Source organism: Styela clava, chromosome 15, assembly GCF_964204865.1.
Source record: "Styela clava chromosome 15, kaStyClav1.hap1.2, whole genome shotgun sequence".
NCBI classification, from domain to species: Eukaryota; Metazoa; Chordata; class Ascidiacea; order Stolidobranchia; family Styelidae; genus Styela; species Styela clava.
In genome coordinates this window covers 10,892,883-10,915,296 of record NC_135264.1, presented here as the reverse complement: position 1 = coordinate 10,915,296, position 22,414 = coordinate 10,892,883, and the positions used below count along the sequence as shown (strand labels likewise).

The window sequence follows — 22,414 nt, the reverse complement described above, 5'->3', positions numbered from 1 at the left end:
GCGTTGGTAACTTGCCACTCTTCAAAGACAGGCTTTGACACAATGCAAGCTGGGACCGAACAGTTATCATAAAATTTTCAGACCTCGTTACGATTTCCCCCGAGTGTTTGTCTTTAGTCTGTACTGCGTCCCCGATACGTCGCTCAGAAACCGGATATGGGCAAGCAACTAAATATGAATAAGAATATAAATGGCCTATTTTTTTAATACGCTTTGTTTCCCATTTTTGCATGTAGTTTGACCCTATAATATATAACTTAATCATATTATACCAAATGCAATTACACACAAATAGCAGTTTACTTCACATATTTTTAGTCTAGTTTTTCGACCAAGGGTATACTTTGCTTCTGGCATAAATCTAATCAAAAAGTAACAGGCAAACCAAACAACGCTGCCTGAGAGCCAAACAAACCTATAAATGAACTAGGGTTTAGTAAATTTTACAGACGTGTATTTATTAGAAATACCAGGTGAAAGATCTATGATGTTATTTCGACCAAGGGTATACTTTGCTTTTGGCATAAATCTAATCAAAAAGTAGCAGGCAAACCAAACAACGCTGCCTGAGAGGCAAACAAACCTATAAATGAACTAGTAAATTTTACAGACGTATTTATTAAAAATACCAGCAGGTGAAATGAGAATAATGCCCTTATTTTACTTTGTTGTTTACGGTGGATTGGATTCATCGAGGGTTGGTTTTGTGGCATGGGTTTCATAAGTCTTTCTTTTTTGTAACTTTGTAGTTTCGATCCCCTTTTTTCCTTGCTCGCTCTCGTCAACGGTATTTCTATCAGACGCTAAAGAAGACAAATATGCTTTGGGTAGTCGTAAAAGAACATGCTATGCACTTGTCAAGCATGTACCGTACATACGAAAAGTGATTTTTCAACACTCATGCCCGATCAAACTTAAGTTCGTAATGTATATTGACTTTGATCTATTAGAATACACAAGTAATTTTTAGTAAAAATTGTATGTTACTGGAATTAGCATTTTATGTTATCCTTAATATTGGACATATATCTTGGGCTTATCTAAATTATAATATATCGTAATGTGGCGCGTTTTCAGGTGTTAGCTCTGAACCATAGATTTGCCGTTTAGGCGACAAGAACACTATGTTTCTGTCCATACATTGCGGACCTATTAGTGTACGTCAGTTGCTTATCACGACAACAATTAATATTTTGTGTCAATTATGCTTCGAATATGCCAGCTTTATTTAGATTATTACGCAGATCAATGTAGACGTAAAATATACAGTGATCAATTTCAAGTAGTCAAAGGTTAAAATTGTTTTGAGGTAACCGTATATCCATTTATACCTCACAAGAATCCGGATGACGTATTTGAAAATTACCGTCAAGAGTCCCACATAACCTTGACTTTGGCTCCAGTTTTTATACCTACCGATTTTATCTATCCGTCGATTATCTCGCATTGTTGGTTCCGATTGAATTGTCAACAAATCGTGTGCGTCATTCGTGAGGGAACGTTGACAAATGATAGTTTAAAAGTTTGCGTTATATTGTTGTGCGACAGACAGTATATTCCGAATCCGTGACGATGTTTTTCAAATGGATCTCCTTACGTGAACATATTATTTACCTATGGAATGCCTAACCCAATGACGGAGGAGTTTTAACTTAGTTTCAATAAAGAAAATAATAATTGTAACCGTAATATTAAAAAATCAATTTTATTCTTGTTCTCAATTGAATCATACTTGCTTTCCATCGATAATATTTGAGCAATGTAGGGTCAAAATTTTAAATTTCAAACTTACGCAACATGGTAGTCACAATTTCCATCATAATAATTTCCAGTTGAAACAGAAAGCTGGAAAACTTTTTTGTAGTGAATTTTTTTGTTATTCTAAAATATGATTTTAAGCTTTATGGTTCTGAATGACTCTGTGTCGAGTGATATTTTTCTGGGAACCCTCTGCACGAATAGCGTTGGCGTTGCATAAAAGTTGTGTCTGTGTTTACCGAGATATGAAGTATTTGATTTTGATTTTAGCCACCGCAAGGTAAACGCGTACTGAGAATTAAATTTATTTTAACTTTATTACAGTTACACAGCTGAGAAAATGTTACATGGGCGCACGGGTCAAGAAAACGGCCAGAGAAAGGTTAGAAGAAATGAGAAGTGTCGATGGAAACTCCTCGCCAAACGTACCTGCAGATGACGCCACAGAGACCAGACAGAATGGCGAACGCAATCTGAATGCGACACCGCAAAGACCGACCAATGCTCGAAAGCGAAATTCATCATCCTACGGCAAAGAAGGTATAATATGCCGAGAGGGTTAAATATGCTGTTTAAGTATATGATCCAAGTATAAATGCTCAATCAATAGGGTAGCATTACATGCTACCATTTCATTGGACAAGAAAATTTGTGATCGAGATTACATTGTGAAGTTATAATTTTACTGAAGATGCACTAATTTTGTGAAACAAAATTTGAAAAATGCTCTCCTTGAATACTTTTAGTTCTTGAACGAATCTAATCTTAATACGAAGATGGGATGTACTCTACCATCATAGCACTTCGGATATGTGAAATTTTTCAACACCTTTAATCAATCGAACATTTCTCTCAAATTTAGGTCCTGATCGAAAACGAGTCACGGTGAAGGATAGGAAAGATCACTTTTTCGCTCAGAACATACAATGGCAACAACCACAACCTCCTCAAGTTCCAACGCAGGCTCAAATTCGTCATACCTTTCCACAAGCACCAAGCATACCTTTGGCCGTCTTACAGGCTGTGAGTTCTAACGGACCCATGCGCTGGCAAGGTCCTCGACCACAAATGGTAAACGGTGTCGGCGGACTACCTCCGAATATATTAAATCAAGTGCAAAGTCTTCCGAGTTATTTACAACAATCAACGCAGGCAGCACTTGCGAGCATGCATCCACGCGATGTACAAGGGCAAGTTGCGGCTAATAATTCTGCCGTTGCTGAAACGTTGGCCGCTCTGGGAATTCCCCTCCCAGCGAAAAGGGGAGGAGAAGAAATTGCTCAGCGATCTAATACCACCGGACCTCTTCTGTCACCCACAACAGCGATGACACTCGACCAACTTCGCCGCACAATAGCGTCTCGAGAGATGGGGAACGTTCCTGTGGCTCATCAACTCGAAGGGCATGTTGTTGTGTCCTCTAGGGCGCCAACTGGCGGAGTAGGCGAAATTCATTTTCCGCCGCAGCAGTTGATTTCTACTCTAATGTTTCCGCCGCCACAAAGAACTGGGAATGTCGTCGACAACTTCTGCTCTGATCAAAATCAAACTGAGAGACAAGTAGAGGGCCCAAACATGAACCCTGTATCACTCCAAATGTCGCTTCCCAACTATCATCACGGATCAGCCGCCGCCAGCGGACAGCATGGTCCACACAGTAGCTAATATTTAGCATTACAAGTCTCGGTATAACCTGACTTGAGATTCTTCATCGTCCACAGTGTAGCTAATATTTAGCATTATACAAGTAATGGTCCAACCTTGCTCGTGACTTTAAAAGACTATGACTAGCCGTCATTTTTTTTATTGTGTTGTTTAAATTGAAAATGTTTTGACCACTAAACTATCAAGTTATAAACGATTAAGCAATTGATTAATTTATTTTTGATTATGTTTCAAATTTGAAGTTCCGAGATTTAATTCTATATTTTTCACCGAAAATTGTGCTTTTTTTGATTCAGTGCCGTTGTGCTTATGTTTGTTTATTAAGATCGAATTTTGATTAAATGAAATATTTATAGATTTGAAAATGTTTTGCCACACTTGGTTCTATGTATTTGGTACTGGCATATGAACCCCTCCGTTTCGTAGACAACGATTTACAACAATGCAAATTGATATTTCTTTAGCCACCACTAGTCTTCGAAAGGTGCAACCTGGTAGTGAGCGTTCGCTTTTAGGACCAAGATTCTTTTACCTCATAGGAATTCAAGTCGAGAAAGGACCTTGCCTATATGCTATACCGTTTGAATGGATCAAGTATTTTCCTAGAAGTACTGTTTTGTCAATTTCGCATTCTAACATTAGTTTTGACTGTTACTAACACGAGTTCTTAATATAATTTTGATTTATATGTTTCCTTCAACTTCTTCAATTCTAAAGTCGCACCGTATTGTTTTATATTTGGCAGCAAAGACGATCTAAATTTTTGTTCAATTATTTTTTGTATTTTTCTTGTATATAATTTTAACTTGTAAATAGGTCTGGCCTGGCCGATTGTAATTCTTTGATATTCGCATCTGTGGCCAAGCGTAATTTAGTATGAGCTGATTCTTATTTTAGGAGCTGTATATATCGAGTGTTTGTTTCTGTACCGTATCAAGATCGGAACTTTTTTTCTTAGTAATGTATATATTCCAGCATAACTTGGTGTAACTTAATTACTGCACTTCGCGGCGTATGGTACAATTTGGCTCGGCCAAGTATATGCAGATGACACTTTTGTGCTCTTTATGCCCAGCTTATACTTGGCCGAGATGGGACGATTTAACGTTTTTTAGTAGATAGTTGTATTCAAGTGTCATATTTTTTTGTTTTGATCATGGTGCTAAATCGCGTGTGCGTTTTTCTTTCTTTTTTTCATAATTCGTGGTAGATCATTAAAAATCTTAATTTTTATTTTGGTATGGATTAGATATGAACCAGAACAAGCACCGGAACAAGTGGCATGTGGGGTCAGGCATCAAATAAAAATAAACCAGGCAGGTATAGTAGCCTGGAATGTGCAGTAGAGACGTGGAATAACTGTATTCAGTCGCGCAAGACGCCTTTTTCTAGAGATGTCGGAATACATTAAAATAGTACGGGTGTTCGTTATAAGAGTTGTCGGGTCACTGACAAACTAGTGCATAGTAAGTGTAATGAATTAGTGCAGGGCCCGTGGGCCCGTCGTGACTGCACTAGGGGTCCGCAGCGATATGAAAAGAATCTGATCGATCTTTAATGATTGATTTCAATCAAAAAGCCATTGCATCTTTTTTGTTGAGTGTTGCGGACGAACATCCTTGGCTGTCATGGAGGAAATTTCATTTATTTATTTTCAGCTTTTACCAATGGGATGACAAAATACAGATCGAGACTTGGCGTAGAGTCTAGTTTGCTTGTAACAAATCGCTCAGAGAATTGATAAGTTGTGCAGTGAAAAGCAACCTCATCCATCACATTAGTGTCGTTTGTGTTGTAAATATACATTATCCTTTCTCGTTGGTTAGGCACATAAATTGATACGGAGAAGAGAGGGGATCCGTCCAAACTAAGATTCATAAATAGGGGTCAGCGGCCCAAAAAGTTTGGAAAAACCTGGATTAGTACAGTTGCTCTCGATCTTTCCAGTGCTATGTACCGCCATGGTATCCTTTTTGAATATTGAGGAGCGCTTTAAATCAAGGCAACCAACACTACTGTGTACAAGTGGTCTCTGCCAGCGATGAGATTTAAACTTAGGAATGTGTTCTCTTTCTCATCAAACTCACTAAAAATAGGTTTCATTATTTAATAAAACTATACTTAGCTTTTAGCTGTATAACAATACAAAAGCTTGACATGAGATTACAACTGAAACTTCATATTTGCACATTTAAAGCAACTTTCGCAAAGCCAAGCCAATATAACACTAGCCGTCCGCTACAATATAACACTAGCCTAAATATAACACTAGCCGTCCGCTATGGCACACGTTGCTGCGATAATCTAACGTTTTAAAAAAATATATAAACGGCTGGCTGATTAACACGATATCTGAAGAACGAATCCCATCACTGGTCTCTGCAAGAAATAAAGTTTATCTTCGAATCTGCACCGCCTCAAATTTGGAGAAAGATATTCTCTATCGAAAGCTTCTCTCGTGGATAAGATACTAAGAGCAAACAGTCTCAAATCTTTTTTTTAACTTAAAGTAAGAAAAGCATTTTTTCAAATATAGAATAGATATCTTATTTTATCTCGTGACCTGTCTTATCTAAGCTAGACCAGAATGGTGACTAGTTTTATACTTCTAACTTCGTTGTAAAGTGCTATATATATTCTATAAAGAGTCTCATCAGTGAAGAAATGAGGTAGAGAAGTTCTTTAGCCGATAGTATTACAGGGGCGTAGCCAGGGGAGTGGTTTTGCGGGTCGCCCCCCCCCCCTCCCCCTTTTGAAATGTAAAAAAATAAAATCAATTTTCTGTGTCATAGATAGCAATTTTCCGTAGCTTGAAATACAATTTGATGATCTGGAATTGTGCATTGGTTGAGGGTATCGTTTTTGATAAAGCTTCAATACTTGTCATTCGCTATTTCGTCTCTGCAAAAAAATGGGATTTTAAACTAATAGAGTGCTTTTTTACATTTGCACTCAGAAATGGAAGCGCTCGCCTGTATCGACATTGAGACCACGTGAGATCTTGTCAACCAATCATTGTTCGCCATGATACCAATTGTCTGTCGCTGTTTGTTTCTTTATTATCCCTTATCCTTTTTTCTCGCCTCGTTGGAAAATTGGTGTGGCCGCGTGGTCTTTTCGAATTTGACGCGGCCGGATAAGTAGTTTTTTTTTGTTCCCACAAGTTATTATCTATTATATTTTGATTTTTAGCCATGTGATTTTCGATTACCAAACAATAAGATATATACTTAGAAACCTACAGACAGATGTATAGGGTGCGTCAAAACGTAATCTCAAAATTACCAAGTCACACGTTAAGATTGGTTCATGTGGTCAGCATATTGCCGGTTACACAAAATGCGTTCAAAAAGGTAATACTTCAATGTTGTAAATTGTGATTAAAGGCTTCTATATCTGATAGCGAGCATGCAGTTACATCGGTTTCAACCAAAAAGTAAGTTTAATTTTATTATTTGTTTACTCAAAAGCCTGCTAAACGTAAACAATGCAATTATGTCAGCAGAATTGCTAAACCGGTTGTCATTATTAGTTCCGCGAAAGCCGTGTAATAGAGAATTTGCGATTTAATGTCAGTAGCAATCAGTGTAACCGCAATGTACCTATTATTTCAGGTGATGTACCTTTCCGTCAGTCTGACCGCGATGTATCTAATATTTCAGGTGGTGTTCCTTTCTTGTCCAATAAAAGAATCGTGTTGTTACAATGCGAAGATGCAATATGAATAGAGTTGAATAGGGTAAGTGTTGGTTACTAGACTAGATTATAGGAACATTGTTTGAAAAAGACAAGGTCGACGAAAAAGTCCCCGAAGAAATCGTGTCGATTCTACACATACTTGCAGTTTGTTTTATGTCAGTTAGGCGCAAAGATTAATATAGAACAAAAGATGTAACACTTCTCATGGAGTATTTGTTTTGAATACAACGGTGATTGAGATTTGGTGAGCTAAGTTTTGTATATATTCTATTTGTGATTTGCTAGCTTTTGTCGACTCGCAACTCATGCGCAGAAAATACCACGAGTACCCGGCCATATACTTTAAATTTCCAAATGCTCGTGAATTTTATATTCTAATAATTGGTGCTATCATATCACACTGTCCAGGCTCAATATGCGCTTATTATTTTCTTATATCTTTCTATTCATGTAGACTCCAGCTCTGATGTCAACAAGATTTCAGGAAGATGGTCCAATCTATTCAGACAGAATCAATCAAAGAAACGGAAAATGCGAAAATACATGTGCTCAATATAGCGTGATGACTGAGACAAATACAAAGAGGGTAGGTGAAATTTTGTACCTCCAGTGAGTCCGAGATAAAATTATTTCGTGCATTAGCTTGCATCGAGCAACTCCTTTTTCAGTTATCTTTTCACAGTTAGGATACTTTGATGTTCATATAGGCTCTAGATTTATACTATGTGAAGGTTATGCAATAATATGCAACCAAACACGCTGAACTCTGGCTGACTTATCGCGAAAAAGGGGAAGAAAGGAAAAAGCAGGCAGATAAAAAAAAATATAAGCGAGTAAGTTGTGTTTATGATTCTTTTTTAATTTGTTATTCCAAGTATTTGAACTTGTTAATTAATTCCAATAAATAATAAAATCTGTCAATTTGCGACTTATTTTATTTTTCAGTTGTCTTTCAACAGTTAGGTTACTAGTCAACTAAATTTATAGTATATATAATGAAGCTTATACTTCGATACCATGCAAACCCAATGACGACCTCTTGCTTGCTCTTCATAAAAAGGGGGATAAAAAAAGAGTGAGTTGTGTTTATGATTGGGTTGTTAATTTAAATATGGTATTACACGTTGAGATTGGTTCATGTGGTCAGCATATTGCCGGTTACACAAAATGCGTTCAAAAAGGTAATTAGGGTAGTCCAAACCTCGTGTTGTAAATTGTAATTAAAGGCTTCTATATCTGATAGCGAGCATGCAGTTACACCGATTTCAACCAAAACGTAAGTTTAATTTTATTATTTGTTTCCTCAAAAGCCTGCTAAATGTAAACAATGCAATCATGTGATGATTGGGTTGTTAATTTAAATATGCTATTACACGTTGAGATTGGTTCATGTGGTCAGCATATTGCCGATTACACAAAATGCGTTCAAAAAGGTAATTAGGGTAGTCCAAACCTCGTGTTGTAAATTGTAATTAAAGGCTTCTATATCTGATAGCGAGCATGCAGTTACATCGATTTCAACCAAAACGTAAGTTTAATTTTATTATTTGTTTACTCAAAAGCCTGCTAAACGTAAACGATGCAATCATGTCAGCAGAATTGCTAAACCTGTTGTCATTATTAGTTCCGCGAAAGTCGTTTGATGGAGAATTTGCAATTTAATGCCAGTAGCAGTCAGTCTGATCGCAATGTACCTATTATTTCGAGTGGTGTACCTTTTTTGTCTAATAAAAGAATCATATGCTGTTACAATGCGAAGATGCAATATGAACAGAGTTAAATATAGAGTTAGTGTTGGTTTGCTACGTTTCGTGGCTTCTATAATTTTTAAGTTTCTTTATTTTGTAGCCAACATCGAGCCAGATTTCTTCTACGTGCAAATTTTTTATCTTGTTTACAGAAATTAAATTAGAAACTAGACTAGATTGGAGGAACGTTGTTTGAAAAAGGAAAGGTCGACGGAAAATTCACCGAAGAAATCGTGACGATTCTACACTTGCAATTTTATTTCGGTTAGGCGCATAGATTAATATAGAATAAGATGTAACACACCTCATGGAATATTTGTTTTGAATACAACGGTGATCTGAGATTTGGCGAGCTAAGTTTTGTATATATTCTATTTGTGATTTGCTATCTTTTGTCGACTCATTACTCATGCGCAGAAAATACCACGAGTACCCGGCCATATACTTTAAATTTCCAAATGCTCGTGAATTTTATATTCTAATAATTGGTGCTATCATATCACACTGTCCATGCTCAATATGCGCTTGTTATTTTCTTATATCTTTCTATTTATGTAGACTCCAGCTCTGCTGTCAACAAGATTTCTGAAAGATGGACCAATCTATTCAGACAGAATCAATCGAAGAAACTGAAAAAGCGAAAATACATGTGCTCAATATAGTGTGATGACCGAGACAAATACAAAGATGGTAGGTGAAATTTTTTACCACCAGTGAGTCAGATGAAATTTATTTCGTGCATTAGCTTGCATCGAGCAACCTCATTTTCAGTTATCTTTTCACAGTTAGGATACCAATCAAACACGCTGAACTCTGGCTGGCTTGTCGCGGAAAAGGGGAAGGAGGGAAAAAGCAGAGGCAGATAAAAAAAATATATAAGCGAGTAAGTCGTCACGCTAATAACCGAATTGCGTAAGTCATTTTTGGCGGTTTTGAGTTTTTCATAAAATAGGTATTTATGCAATGCTGCGCACCTGCCTGTTAACTCAGATTTTATTTTAAGAATTCCGAAACCCATAAGAATAGAGATTTTGTAAGATATGCAAATTTGTTCAATTGTTTCGTCATAATGAATTATCATTGTTAACGCAGGACTATTGTGACGTCACAAAGGCAAAATAACCTCGGCGAATGATTTTCAAGTTTTTGCATCTCAGATGCTAGCTTAGCGCTTATAAATTTCAATTTATATTACAGACGTGCACTTGTGATATTCACTGTCTGAGTCCAATTCACCTTGGTTGGATTTTATATAGGTGTATATTGCTGTTTTATTCTCTATATATATTTAACTTTAGTCCCATTTCGGTGGATGTGCAGAGCGTGTTATATTGATGAAATATATATTTTTAAACATAAAAAATAATGTAATTGAAACAGATTAGCTATTTTGGGGATTAGACATCGTATATACTAAGAATTACATTCGTTTTTGGATTGTTTGGTTTTGAGGACTGGTACAAAATTTGCAAGTTGCAAAGTTTGCAAAATTGCGTATGTCCCCTCGTCATAGACACATTTCTGCCTAAGTCACAGTGCGCCATTATGACGCCACATGACTGCGTCATACAAATTAAGATAGCATCCGGCTACGATCAAAAAATTGAACTATGGCAAATTATTGACTCTCAATGGCATAGCAATATCATTAGGAAGTTTTTTACGTTTTTCTCAAACTGCTAAAAATGACTTACGCAATTCGGTTATTAGCGTGACGAAGTTGTGTGATTCTTTTCTAATTTGTAATTCCAATTATTTGAACTTGTTAATTAATTCAAATAAATAATAAAATCTGTCTATTTAATTTGCGACTTTTTTTTAGTTGTCTTTCAGCAGTTAGGTTACTAGTCGCTAGATCTATAGTATATATATGAAACTTATACTGCAATACCATGCAAACCAAATGACGACCTCTTGCTTGCTCTTCCTAAAAAAGAGGAGGAAAAAAAGACAAAGGAAATAGAGCAAATAATAGAGCATGGGAATCAGTACACCGAGTGAGTTGTGTTTAGGATTGGGTTGTTAATTTAAATATATATTAAGAGCTGTCAATATGCGGTTGTGATATAATTATGAGACGGTCTGGTTGGTCGGAAACGATATGGGTTCTTATTCGTTAGCATTATACAATTTTTTGAGTAGTATCAATAACCGAAATAGTGATGCAAATGCATGACACTAGAATTCGTATATTAAAATTGCTTTTTTAAAATATAAGAAATAAATTTGTGTTCAGCTGCTCAAATCAACGTAGAGTGAAATTTAACATATGCAACAGCAACACAAAACAAGCAAAAGATAGACGAAATTGGTAAGTTTGGTCTTATTTATCGGCTACGACGGGACATCGGCATTACAAAACTAATTTATCTGGTCAGCGTCCGATTTTCTTATGCTTTTTGCACTAAAGGTCTTATTAATGATATTGACACTAGAATTCGTAATAGTAGTGTTGTTAGATGTTCGATATTCATATAAATTTTTATTTAGATTTCGCAATCGACTTTGGTTCAAGTTAAACACAACAGCCGTAAAAACGAGCAGAGCAGTGGCGAAATTGGTAAGTTTTTTTTTCCTATAGTCGAGGTTATACTTCGTATTTTCCCGCCGAGACCCATTCAGACGAACTTCAAGGAATTTCACTAAAATTTTATGAAAACCATTAGAACAACAAATGATTCATTTGATTTTACGTAAAAACCCTAAACTCTTTATGGATAATGATCCCCTATTTATTCCGAAAGGGGGGACTATAAGACTGCTTAATCCGAACCACGTTTTTTTTGGTCTAGTTACCAGTTCCTGGAGGGCATGGCATTATTCGGTTGGTATTTGTTCCGGATGCATTAAATTTGCGTGTGGAGGAAGCCTAAATCGACTACATGAACCACTTCATCTTATACCACCAACCTGTAGTCGAAGTTTCTAGAGACCATAGTCAATTTGACACGTCAGTGGACATAACGATCGTTTTGCATTTTATGCTGGCATTCTTCTTCTTGTTCTTTGACACGTTTTTAAAAAATCGCTTTTCTCTTTGATTACCGGACCAATTGCTTTGAAATATTCAATGAATAATAATTGATTTTTTCGCCAGAAGGCCATTACTTCTATTTATTTCAAAGATTTCTGTGAACTTCAAGAGATTTGTTTTTTATGTTATGGAATAAAAAATGGCGGCACCCTATGACGTGTTCATGAATTTGAGCATAGCTCTCTTGTTTTCAATGCCAAAGTAGCCGGGTTTCTCCTCGTGGTCGAGGTCGCTTTTACATTATAATAATCGGATTGCTATACAGGAAAATACGATTGAATTGGGTTTGCTTACTTGTAAAGGTGGTTTGAAGGCACGTAGAAAACTTATTATTTGAATGGCATTTCTTCGTTTGGCAGTTATACTATTTCCTGACAAATGGGGGGAAGTCTATGGATCCTAATTTTGGTTTTCATTTTTAGGAACGTGAAGATTATCGAACAACTTGTTGAAACGAAAGTTGGATCAACCCACACGAGAAAACGAAAAATAGCCTTGATGAAAGTAAGTAATATTATACCTCCACAATATTATGGTAGTCATGCTTAATCATGAGATTAAAAAAGCAACGCAAACGTGAAAAATTCATATCAGCTTTCAAAAAAGCCCCCAAATCATGGATCGAATGAAAAACCACCCGTCGCCACATCTCTCAATCCAAATACTGTTGATACGATGAAAAATTTTTAAGCATGAAAATATTTTTTCAGATAAATCAATAGTGAACGATCAGCAATGTCACTGTTGAGACACCAAGAAGATCAGAAAAAAGATATTCAAATTCACGCTTGCTTCCAAAAGAAAGAAGAACTGCCGATTGATTTGTATATTTCGCTCTTCTGCCTCCGACATTGGGGATTCGTTTATAAATTGCGTCCCAACGCCTCTACAATCAATGATAGCTCGCCACATTGAGTTTGACATAATAACGTTTCCAGCTCCATTTTACTGAATAAACTTGTCATATATACATCTTATTTTGCTGCGTTATCAAAACTCTACCCCCAGAGTGTGTATGTGTGTCTGTAATCCTCATCTGTCTGTGGTATTTATATCACAACACAAGAACCAAAATAATCTTTCAAACTCACAAATTGGAGTCTCAGCTTTTGATAATGACAATTCGACCGACTCCCAGGCAGATTCATTTGTATAAACGTTATTTTAATATTTTTTGTTAAAACATAAATAGCACGAAGAATTAGATTTTACCAGCCAATTTCTCACACCATACGTGCTCTTTACCTCCAAATCAGTAAACTGCATGCTTCTAAATGTTATTGGTTTAAGATTTCTTCGAAATATACTTGTGTTACATATTTAGTATTACGACTGCATTTTATTGTGCTTACCGAATTCATTGCCATTTGCTACATTTTTTGTATTTCTTCTATTTTCGATTTTTAATGTTCATACAATTCCGTATTTATTATCAAACTGCATTTTTTTTAGTACGTAACATATATGGTGACGGCCCCCTTCCTCTGTGAGAGATGGGACAGATATGTGATCCGAAAAATAAGAGATAGATGGATAGAGCTTATATACTGGTAAAATAATGGGATACGACTCCGGTCTATGCTGTTATTACATCGGGTAACTTTGTTGGGTTAAATGTTTTGCTCTATTATCAATTATTTTGTTCGTTAAGATATTACAGGCGTGCGTGCTTATATGACGTCCTTTCATATTACTATGAACGAATTTAATTCATATTACCGTGTTTTCTCGAAAATGAGAACTAGCCTAAAATAAGACCTCCCAACCTGAATTATAAAAAAGATTGTTGTCTCTCCTACGCGTTAAATAATAAATCTGAAATAATTAATCCCCCCCAAATGAGCAAATAAGCCAGAGTGTTATTTTTCGAAAGAAGAAAACTTATATATCCTATTTTTGGGGAAACACGGTAGCTGTTATTTTGTTATTGCAATATTTCACTGTGATGTTTATATATTGTGCATTTTTTGTTGCTTGCGTTTATTTATTTTTTATTTTTTTGTATATGTACCATGATGGTGTGGTTTCATGCCGGATTCTCTGTAACGAATAATATAGCCTTCTTGTTTTTTACCATGGTGTATTAGTTTTTTGTATTGAAATTTCAGTGTATTCATAACTTAAGTGATTTTACGTGATGATTATTTTTTCTAATTTTTAATCCATTATTATTGATTTCTTGCTATTGTTTATATGTTGGTGTGTTTATCAATAAAATCTGGCAACGGTACTTAATCTCGTTAGTAGTTCGGGGTTTAGAAACTAAATTAGGAGGAACATATTTTATGGACTTAGCGATCGCTATGTAAGAGCCGAAAGCAATACCTGGTCGGTATGACGTCACGGATAGGGAGGGGGATTTTTCGGGGCGTGCGGTGCCGCCCGCCCGCTGGCCAGCCAGCCGCTAGCGGGACGGTTTTTTAATATGTATGGCCATACTCGGCCATAGATAATTCGAGTATAAACGAGTGAATTTATCCCCGACCAAGCATGATCATGCATGATTTGGTTATAGATTTCAAAAACTCTTGTTTTTCCGACTCTAACCCTTCGATTTTTCACTTTTTTGGCGATTTTTGACGAATCTGAGATATTTCACTTTGCGGTGACGTCATGGATTCAGGAATTCGCCAGTGTTTGCTTGAGAGACACGAGTGACTGCGGTTCCCAACATCAAATTTAATTTGAGTCATGCTCAGCAATGTTCGAACCACGGACACACTGAACAAATATAAGTCAAACGCCTTTAGCCGTTAGACCACGAGCGCAAGTTTCAGAATTGTCTAAGTTCTAATATTTATTTTTGGACATTGTATACTTTGCCGTTGAGGCAGCTTATCGTTTTAATACTGCTCCTACGTATTTCCAAAGTTAATTGCAAAGTCCAGAGATAAATATTAGAACTTAGACCATTGCCGTAACTCACGTTCGTGGTCTAAAGGCGTTGATTATAGCGATACCATACTTATGTTTGTTAATATTGACTGTGGTTCAATCCCTGTGGAGCACATGGCTTTCATATTAAAACCAGCGCACTGGCAAATTTCGAAATTCATGACGTCACCTCGAAGTAAAAGAGAGTCGTCAAAAATCGCTGAGAAAATGTAAAATCGAAGGGCTAAGGTCGAAAAAACAGCAGTTGTTGAAATTTACAATCATACATGCATGGTCATGCTTGATCAAATGCAAATTTTTGTAATTTTCCTTGAATTGTCTATGGCAAACGATCGGCCAAACATCAAAAATTTCACGCAGAAAGTTTTGTACAGCGCGGCCCGTAGGCCCGAAAAATCACGCTCCCTAGTTGTGACGTCATCCGTATCCAGAATTCGCACTGCGATCTTTTCCAACGAGACTGGCCAAAACTATTTGCAAACTCACTAAAATATAGAGAACAGCAGAGAGTACCGTTGCCAGATTTTATTGAAAACGAACGATAGTAATAACATTGCACAATGAGACATGCTTGAAATGAAAAATGTAGAATATACAAGAAAAAATGGAGAGTTAATAATCATTTATATTATTTGCCACGCAGTGAACAGGGCATGACAAAATTGACGAATCAAACTTTGTGTGAAGACAAAAAGTTAATAGTAAATTTTACGAATAAAAACTCATTCATCTTCATATGCTTCCTGGCCACAGTTGGGTAACCTGCGAACATAATACTGGTAACTGAACAGATTTCAAATTCCGTTAATTCCATTAACTCGAATTTTATCTACATACACCTAAGTTTCGACTACAGAATATGAAAAAGCCAGTTTGACCAAAGTACCAATAAATATTCAGCAAGAAATGTGCTTAACACCAAAAAGATTTACTTTTAAATTCAATTGATCCCCGCCATCTATTCCCTCCTGCCCCGAATAATCGGCACAATCAAAGTCATTTATTGCGATTAGTACAATTGGATTTGAAAAGATTAAAAGCAGAATTCAACAATAATTTTGCGGAAAGCTAGTATTGCTTGACGTCCTTTGTCAAGTGACTGGTCATCAAAGTCTCGAGTGAATCAGTAGAGTTCAGTCACTGGGTTGCCAAGACTCATCAACGAGTCCGACAAGGGCCATCGGAGCTTTTGATGCCCGCAGAATCACTCAGCCCACTGGTGGTTAGTGGAGTCATCCGAGTCATTTCATCTATATGGCTGAAAGACTTTGCTAAGGATTGCAAATAGACGAATACGCGCCAAATTTGAAACTCCTCTATATATCTCTCGAATATTAGAATAATATACTCAAAACGGGATAAATATTGTGTTCCACAAATACTTACTTCGAAGGTTCTTCTAAATACCCCAAAATCGAAGTGAACTGTCTCAACTGTAGAAATCTGGAAAATAAATTATTTTATTCAACTTTGAAAGATTCCTTTTACATTACTTGGGTTTTGATCTATCGGTCGGTTTGTTGATCTATATATAAGCCTAATTTTCCCAATTTATAGACATACATGCGAGTTGGTATATCTCATGACGAAAGAACTACATACTACGGATGGTACCGTTTGAATTTTATGTCCAGCTTATCGAGGACGCCGGCGCGTCATGTATCAATTTTATTAGACAGGGTCACTGCGGATTATGTTTGTAAGCATTGCCAAGTTTTAAATTTACTTACAATCAATAAAGATTTACTCAGTACGCACTAAACAATCTCATGATCATCACAATCAAATGAAACAAAAGGGTTACGGTATATTAACATAAAATTAATGGAACAAACTACAATAAAAAATTTCTAAAAATACGCTACTTTTTCAGACCTATGCGCACATCGTGGAAATATTAGGAATTAAACTACCAGATAAAAGTCTCAATAGAAAAATACAATCAGTTAAAGCTGGAAACAGTTATACTGTAATGAACAAACTAGAAGAAAATAAGAAATCTATTAACCGTTCTCGCATTTTGGTAACCTCCCGAGTCGGTCATTAGGGGCATTATATTAATCACAGCAACTTCTCACAATCCGGCAGACAAACTGGCATACAAGTTACATACAAACACGATGAAAAAAAAAAATATTTGAACCAGGGTTTGAAAGACATTTCCTTAAAATGACGTATGGCGGATAATAAATAACCAAGTTATACATATTCACAAATTACGATCTAGCTATACAACGCAAACTGGGACGGATCTTCAGTAAAAAACCAACTCCGTAGTAACACGTAGTCAAGAAATCTTTATACACCGGATTTAGAACCGGACCGCAATTTAAAAATAGACTCCGGGTTGATTCCAAGTCGGGGTTTAGGAAACTCCCGATCCCAAGACACCCGGTCAAGATAAGTTTTGACTTTGACACGAACGCTGATCCCTCGAGAAAATTGAATTGGGATAACCAGAACTTTCGCCACAAACAAATACGCAGTTGAGAGCGCGTGAGAAACTTTTTACTTTTGATTTAAAAGTAAATTGACTACTTTCATTGTCATCAAAAGTCTGAAACTGTTGGAAACTAAGAAATTCAACTCCGGGGGAACAGTGAAGGCAACCAAGTTGTATTTATACAATAACTTCTCAATCGGACTTGGGAAGTCGGAGATATTTTTTTCGACATTGTCAGGTTCATGCATCTGGAACAAACTTGGATGGCTCGAAAATTTTGAGTCGAGTTCAGACTCCAAATATATAGCGATGGTGATGGGACAAAATTATTTATTGTTCAGGGACGATATGCGATAAAAATCACAGAATACTACTGTGGTAAACTGTATTCTACTAAACTAATATAGATTGTACAGGCCCACTCAAAATTATCCCACAGAGTGTCAAGTAAAGTCATATATCCCACTCACCACCAATTGACAAGCAAGCCCTCAAAAACTAACAGAGCAAACAAACCTTAGCCTTATTTACAAATACAGTGCAATTAACGGATTTAAACAGACGAATATTTCTCATAACATATTCTTCGCTAAATTTTTATCTGGACAGTGGTTTAAACTTTAGTGAAATTCCCCCACCCCAGTAGTATAAATGGGGGGATAGCAACATAGCTCCACATAGCAACGTCCAAGTACGTTTGTCTTTTTGTCCGAAAAATTCAATTTATTAATTGCATGATAATGTTCATTGGCGAACAGCGACACAATCAGCTGCTTGATACAGACGTTGACACCTCGTTGGGTTTTAAGTAAAGAAAAACGTTTACAACTATTTAGTTTTATCAACATAAAAATATCAAAAACAAAAAAGCAGAGCCACCATTCTTAATTAACCAAAACGTTGTTACTAGCCAAACGCTACTTTCTGAAAGAAGCTAGTGGGGAGATTGAAGCGGAATCGCTAAAAGGTAAGAGCGAGATCCAAGTAGTGAAGATCTAAATCACTGTAATTTACGACAATGCAAGTGGTACTATATCGCAATTGTAGACTCAGAAAATCATGGCCAGGGTTACATACAGCTGCAAAATAAGCAAAAGTATACATTTTGATTTGAGCGTCATTCAAAATTCATTCTAGCCAGACTCTACTTTCCTGGTTAACTGAATTTCAGAGACTGATTCGTGCTTTGATTCCAGACTCCCAAGTTGAGGGACATTTTTAACTCCGGTAAAAAATTTCTACTTCAACAATATCGGTTTAAAAATGCAACAAATAATGGCTCGCGACGTATTAAAATCCGTTTTTGACTCCCGAATAAGGGGAATTAAAAATTTACGACTCCAGCAACCACATTAACACGCTAAACTCGAGTCCAGCCCAGAGTTGATTCACCTTTTCAGTCCATGGCGATTTCGGCTAAGACCCTTAATATCAATAGAATCATACCTGGGGTCGGGTATTCGGGTAGCGCTTGTAAAGCGCGCAAGTTTATTGATCAACAAACGTGAAGCAAAGTGAGTTCGGACCCGGTGGAGCAACTTCTGAAAAATGACGTAAAATCAACAAAAAGCACTAACCATTCATTGAGGTGTTAATAAACTTGTGTATATTCTAAATAAAGTTAATTGCACGCATACCTTGTGAATATTTCTACTCAACTTTACAACCCTCAAAATAAAAATGGGATGCCTATTCAGAAGAGCAACGGTAGATAAGCAGCTGTGTTCCAGAGGTGTCACCGGGCGATCTAAGAAAGCCTGGAAAGATTATAATAAAATAAGAACCAACCCTTAATTTTGAGAGTCGAGAAACATTTCAAATCACTCTAAATATATTGAACAACGATAAAAATAAAAATAATAACTATAGTATATCATATATATATCGAATAGATCAATAGAACTTCTGCGTGTATTCATTTATGTTAATGTTTCTTTTTGTTAGGCTGAATGTGAAGATATTTTTATTATGAGCACACACACAAAATCGGCTCAGCGGATATAAATATTTTTATCCAATTGACTAATGATAATCAATAAACAAAATTAATACACGACTGTACTTGATATATAACCTCAAATCATTGGAATTTGGAAGCAAGGTAAGACCAGATACAAAATGAGCGAGGGATGGAACAATAAATATAAAATAGTGACGCAGTATTGTTGCCAGATATCGACAAACAAAGTACGTTGAAAGTTAATTAAAAATAATTTAAAATACAATGCCTCAATAAATCTACATCTTTATCAAATATTTTCCGAAGACTATTGTAATTGTAAAGAAAACATCCTGGGCAATGCTAGTCATTCTTATTAATTTGACACAATGACACGATCGAAAATGCGTTGCATCCTAAAAATATTTCATTTTTAAATGAGTAAATACTACTCGTTAGATAAAATCACACAGAGAAAAAATAAAAGACCAAACGGATCGGATAAAATATTACAATAAAATAAAATGCAAATAAGCAGTCATGTGAAAGATCAATCAATAAGATACAGAACCTAACCTTAATCTAACAATACGACCATTTAGAATCGCTGACAGTATCAGTCAATCAGTTATCAACTTAACCTCTCAACGACATATTCAAGATGGAGGCAATCATTAATATTCAAATAACATATGATGGTGATTTCATATGACATGCAATAGTAAGTTTCCTAACATTAGGTATGAACTTGATATAAAAACATTTATCTTTTCAAAGCGTACCTTGGGATCATACCTAATATAGGGTCACCACATTCACATATAATCCGAAATTTAGTTTTAGGAAAGGTATTAGCAATCCGTCAAATAAGCATAAAAATGGAAAATATTTGCACTAAATAAATTTGAGTTAACTGCATATCTAATTTCAGTGTGGTAGCATACCACGTAGCACAAGACTGGACAGAAAAACGGTTAAACCAAAAACAATCAAATCTGTCTGTCACTTCACCTAAAACTTATACTGGACTTTGCACCTTGCCAATATTCTGAACTACCTGGTTGCATATACTTTTCACTAGCTAACCTTCGCAAAATTGAACCGCCCTTATTCAAAAGAGACGGCAGATCTGAATCCGACGAATGTAAACAAAAACAAAACCCCCTTATTATAAATGAACTGTGACAAAGAAGTCGGAGCTAGAGTGGCAGTTGAAGCAGTTGAATGGTGTACACAACACTGTTAATTATTATTACCAGAAAAAAGATACAACGGAAGCAACTAAGGAAAACGTAAAATTAGGTAGAATGTCTATGTCAGCACGGGCAGTGGAATACATAAATATTTCAGACAGGTGGTACAAAAAGAAGAAGGAATAAGTAGAAACAATGCAAAATTTTAGATATCAAAGTAATCATTGCAAGACATAATTGCGTTCAGTGTATTTTAAATTTTTCTTCTAACCAGATGCGATGTCAGTTTAATATCTCTTTATTTGTTACATATTTTCATTTTTTTATTTGGAATGCTTTAAATTATATGACTTAATTCGTCGCAATCACAGTTTTCAACCTTGCGAGATTGCATTCATGATGTCATTAATACAGCTTCACTCATGCCAATCGATGTCGCTGTTGATCTCTTCCTTGCCTGTACCAAATCGCCAGTGCTATGATTTTTGTCTATATTATATTCATAATATATTCAAGCATTCCGAACCGAAACGAACAAACATTTCAGAGGCTCCTTTCCAGTGTTCCCTCTAAGGTGTGCGCGTGTGCGCGCGCACACAGCTTTCAGAGGCTGCGCACACGCATAGATTTACTGCTATTTCGATGTAATGTAACAATTTTCTCGGTTGGCAGGTTGAGAAAGTTTGTTGTTGGCCCACCCATTACCCGGTTAGAACGCCAAAATTTCTTCATTGGTTTTTGCACAAATATTAGCCATTTCCAAAAAAGTGCGCACATACCAAAAGTTCTGCGCACACATACTACAAGAAATTAGAGGGAACATTGCTCCTTTCCCATGCCAATGATATTCACTCATGCCATCCGCTAGATGTTGACCACAAGTCATCAATCGATTAAACAGTTATGGCTAATATTCTCCTCTCCGACAAAAATATTAAATTTCTCTCATGGGACAAACGAAAAAATATTTTTTTTGGTGATTAGATTTGTATTCACAATATTTTCATCCATATTGATATTTATATGCAAGGTATTATTACACATATTCAACATCTATTCAATAAGATTCAAATGGCGGATTGGTGGACTCTAGTATTTTAGATATGTAATGTCTCTGATGTTATGAAGAACAAAAAAATTCAGTAGAACGCTTTGTGTAATGTACATGAGTCGTGAACTTATTGTAAAAATGACGAACTCAATATTTTTCAATCCAGACATAATTCCGGAAGTTTTGAATTTCATTCAGACCATTCCGGCATTTGGTATCTGCTTGGTCGTTATTTCGTTATTAAATTTTATTGGCTCAATAAAGTCAAATCTTACGAGAAATATGTTATATGTTATTCTATATAGTCTAAAGGATGTTTTAAAATTGTAAGAATAAAATTGAATACTCTTACTTTTGACCGTTGTTTAGGGCAATTACCCTATCCAAGTGAGGTGAACCAGGTCAGTTCGTGGTCACCTAAGAAGGTTAATCCCACTTTAACCCCTAAACATGATTAAATCTGAGGGTGTTACTGGACACGAACCGACCAAAGCGGTAAAGCCTCTCTTTAATGCACTATTGTTTGGAGTGATAAAAATATAAACCCAATGACGTCACTAAATCCAAATTATGTTGACCCGATACGCGTACAAAATCTGTACTGTTTATGTTAAAGCAAGAACGGCCCAAAATTAACAAATATACCACTTAGAAAAATTGTCCCATTGTGATAAAAATAATTCAGTTAATTCCGTAATCCCGCAACTATTCAAGCGTACTCTGTAAATTCCAAATGCATTTTGAGTGTTATAATACCTACATGCACCAAGAGAGTTTGCCCAGTGAGACGTGTTCAAATTGTTGGTTATGTTCGACGATAACTCTTTGATTGTAGACTAAGAAAGGAATATTTAGGCTTCAATACTTCTTATAAGATAAAAGACAATCTAGTGTTCCAGAGTAATTATAAATAATGTTTAGAAGCTGGAACAAGCTTCTAGTAGACAACATTCATCTCCGCAAATGCAGAATTCCGTGATTCAAATATT

At 36.0% G+C, this 22,414-nt stretch overlaps 2 protein-coding genes and 1 long non-coding RNA gene across 5 annotated transcripts in view; 2 read left to right on the top strand and 1 right to left on the bottom strand.

Annotated features, from left to right (window-relative positions):
* LOC120333766 (uncharacterized) overlaps positions 1-4,619 on the top strand; it is a 41,384-nt gene extending 36,765 nt beyond the window's left edge. For both annotated transcript variants that reach the window (XM_039401126.2, XM_039401127.2), the window contains exons 13-14: positions 2,083-2,298; positions 2,621-4,619. In XM_039401126.2, the coding sequence (XP_039257060.2) occupies positions 2,083-2,298; positions 2,621-3,423 (1,019 nt within the window). In that variant the 3' untranslated portion in view covers positions 3,424-4,619. The remainder of the gene's footprint in view (positions 1-2,082; positions 2,299-2,620) is intronic.
* A 4,917-nt stretch (positions 4,620-9,536) lies between these two features.
* LOC144411836 (uncharacterized) lies at positions 9,537-14,134 on the top strand. The gene is made up of 5 exons (XM_078109450.1): positions 9,537-9,560; positions 10,734-10,867; positions 11,107-11,181; positions 12,327-12,408; positions 12,615-14,134. Exons 1-5 carry the CDS (start codon positions 9,537-9,539, stop codon positions 12,624-12,626), a joined length of 327 nt encoding a protein of 108 aa, XP_077965576.1. The 3' UTR covers positions 12,627-14,134.
* Positions 14,135-15,309: 1,175 nt separating this feature from the next.
* Positions 15,310-20,210, bottom strand: LOC120334547 (uncharacterized). Of its 2 annotated transcripts, XR_013480548.1 has the most exons (6): positions 20,193-20,210; positions 19,471-19,597; positions 18,880-18,999; positions 18,689-18,783; positions 16,186-16,242; positions 15,310-15,561 (listed from the first exon to the last, which is right to left on the bottom strand). It is a non-coding gene; the product is annotated as an uncharacterized LOC120334547 (long non-coding RNA). The 2 variants fall into 2 exon arrangements; XR_013480547.1 differs by lacking the exon at positions 20,193-20,210 and having other exon boundaries at positions 19,471-19,615.
* Positions 20,211-22,414: the final 2,204 nt, after the last annotated feature.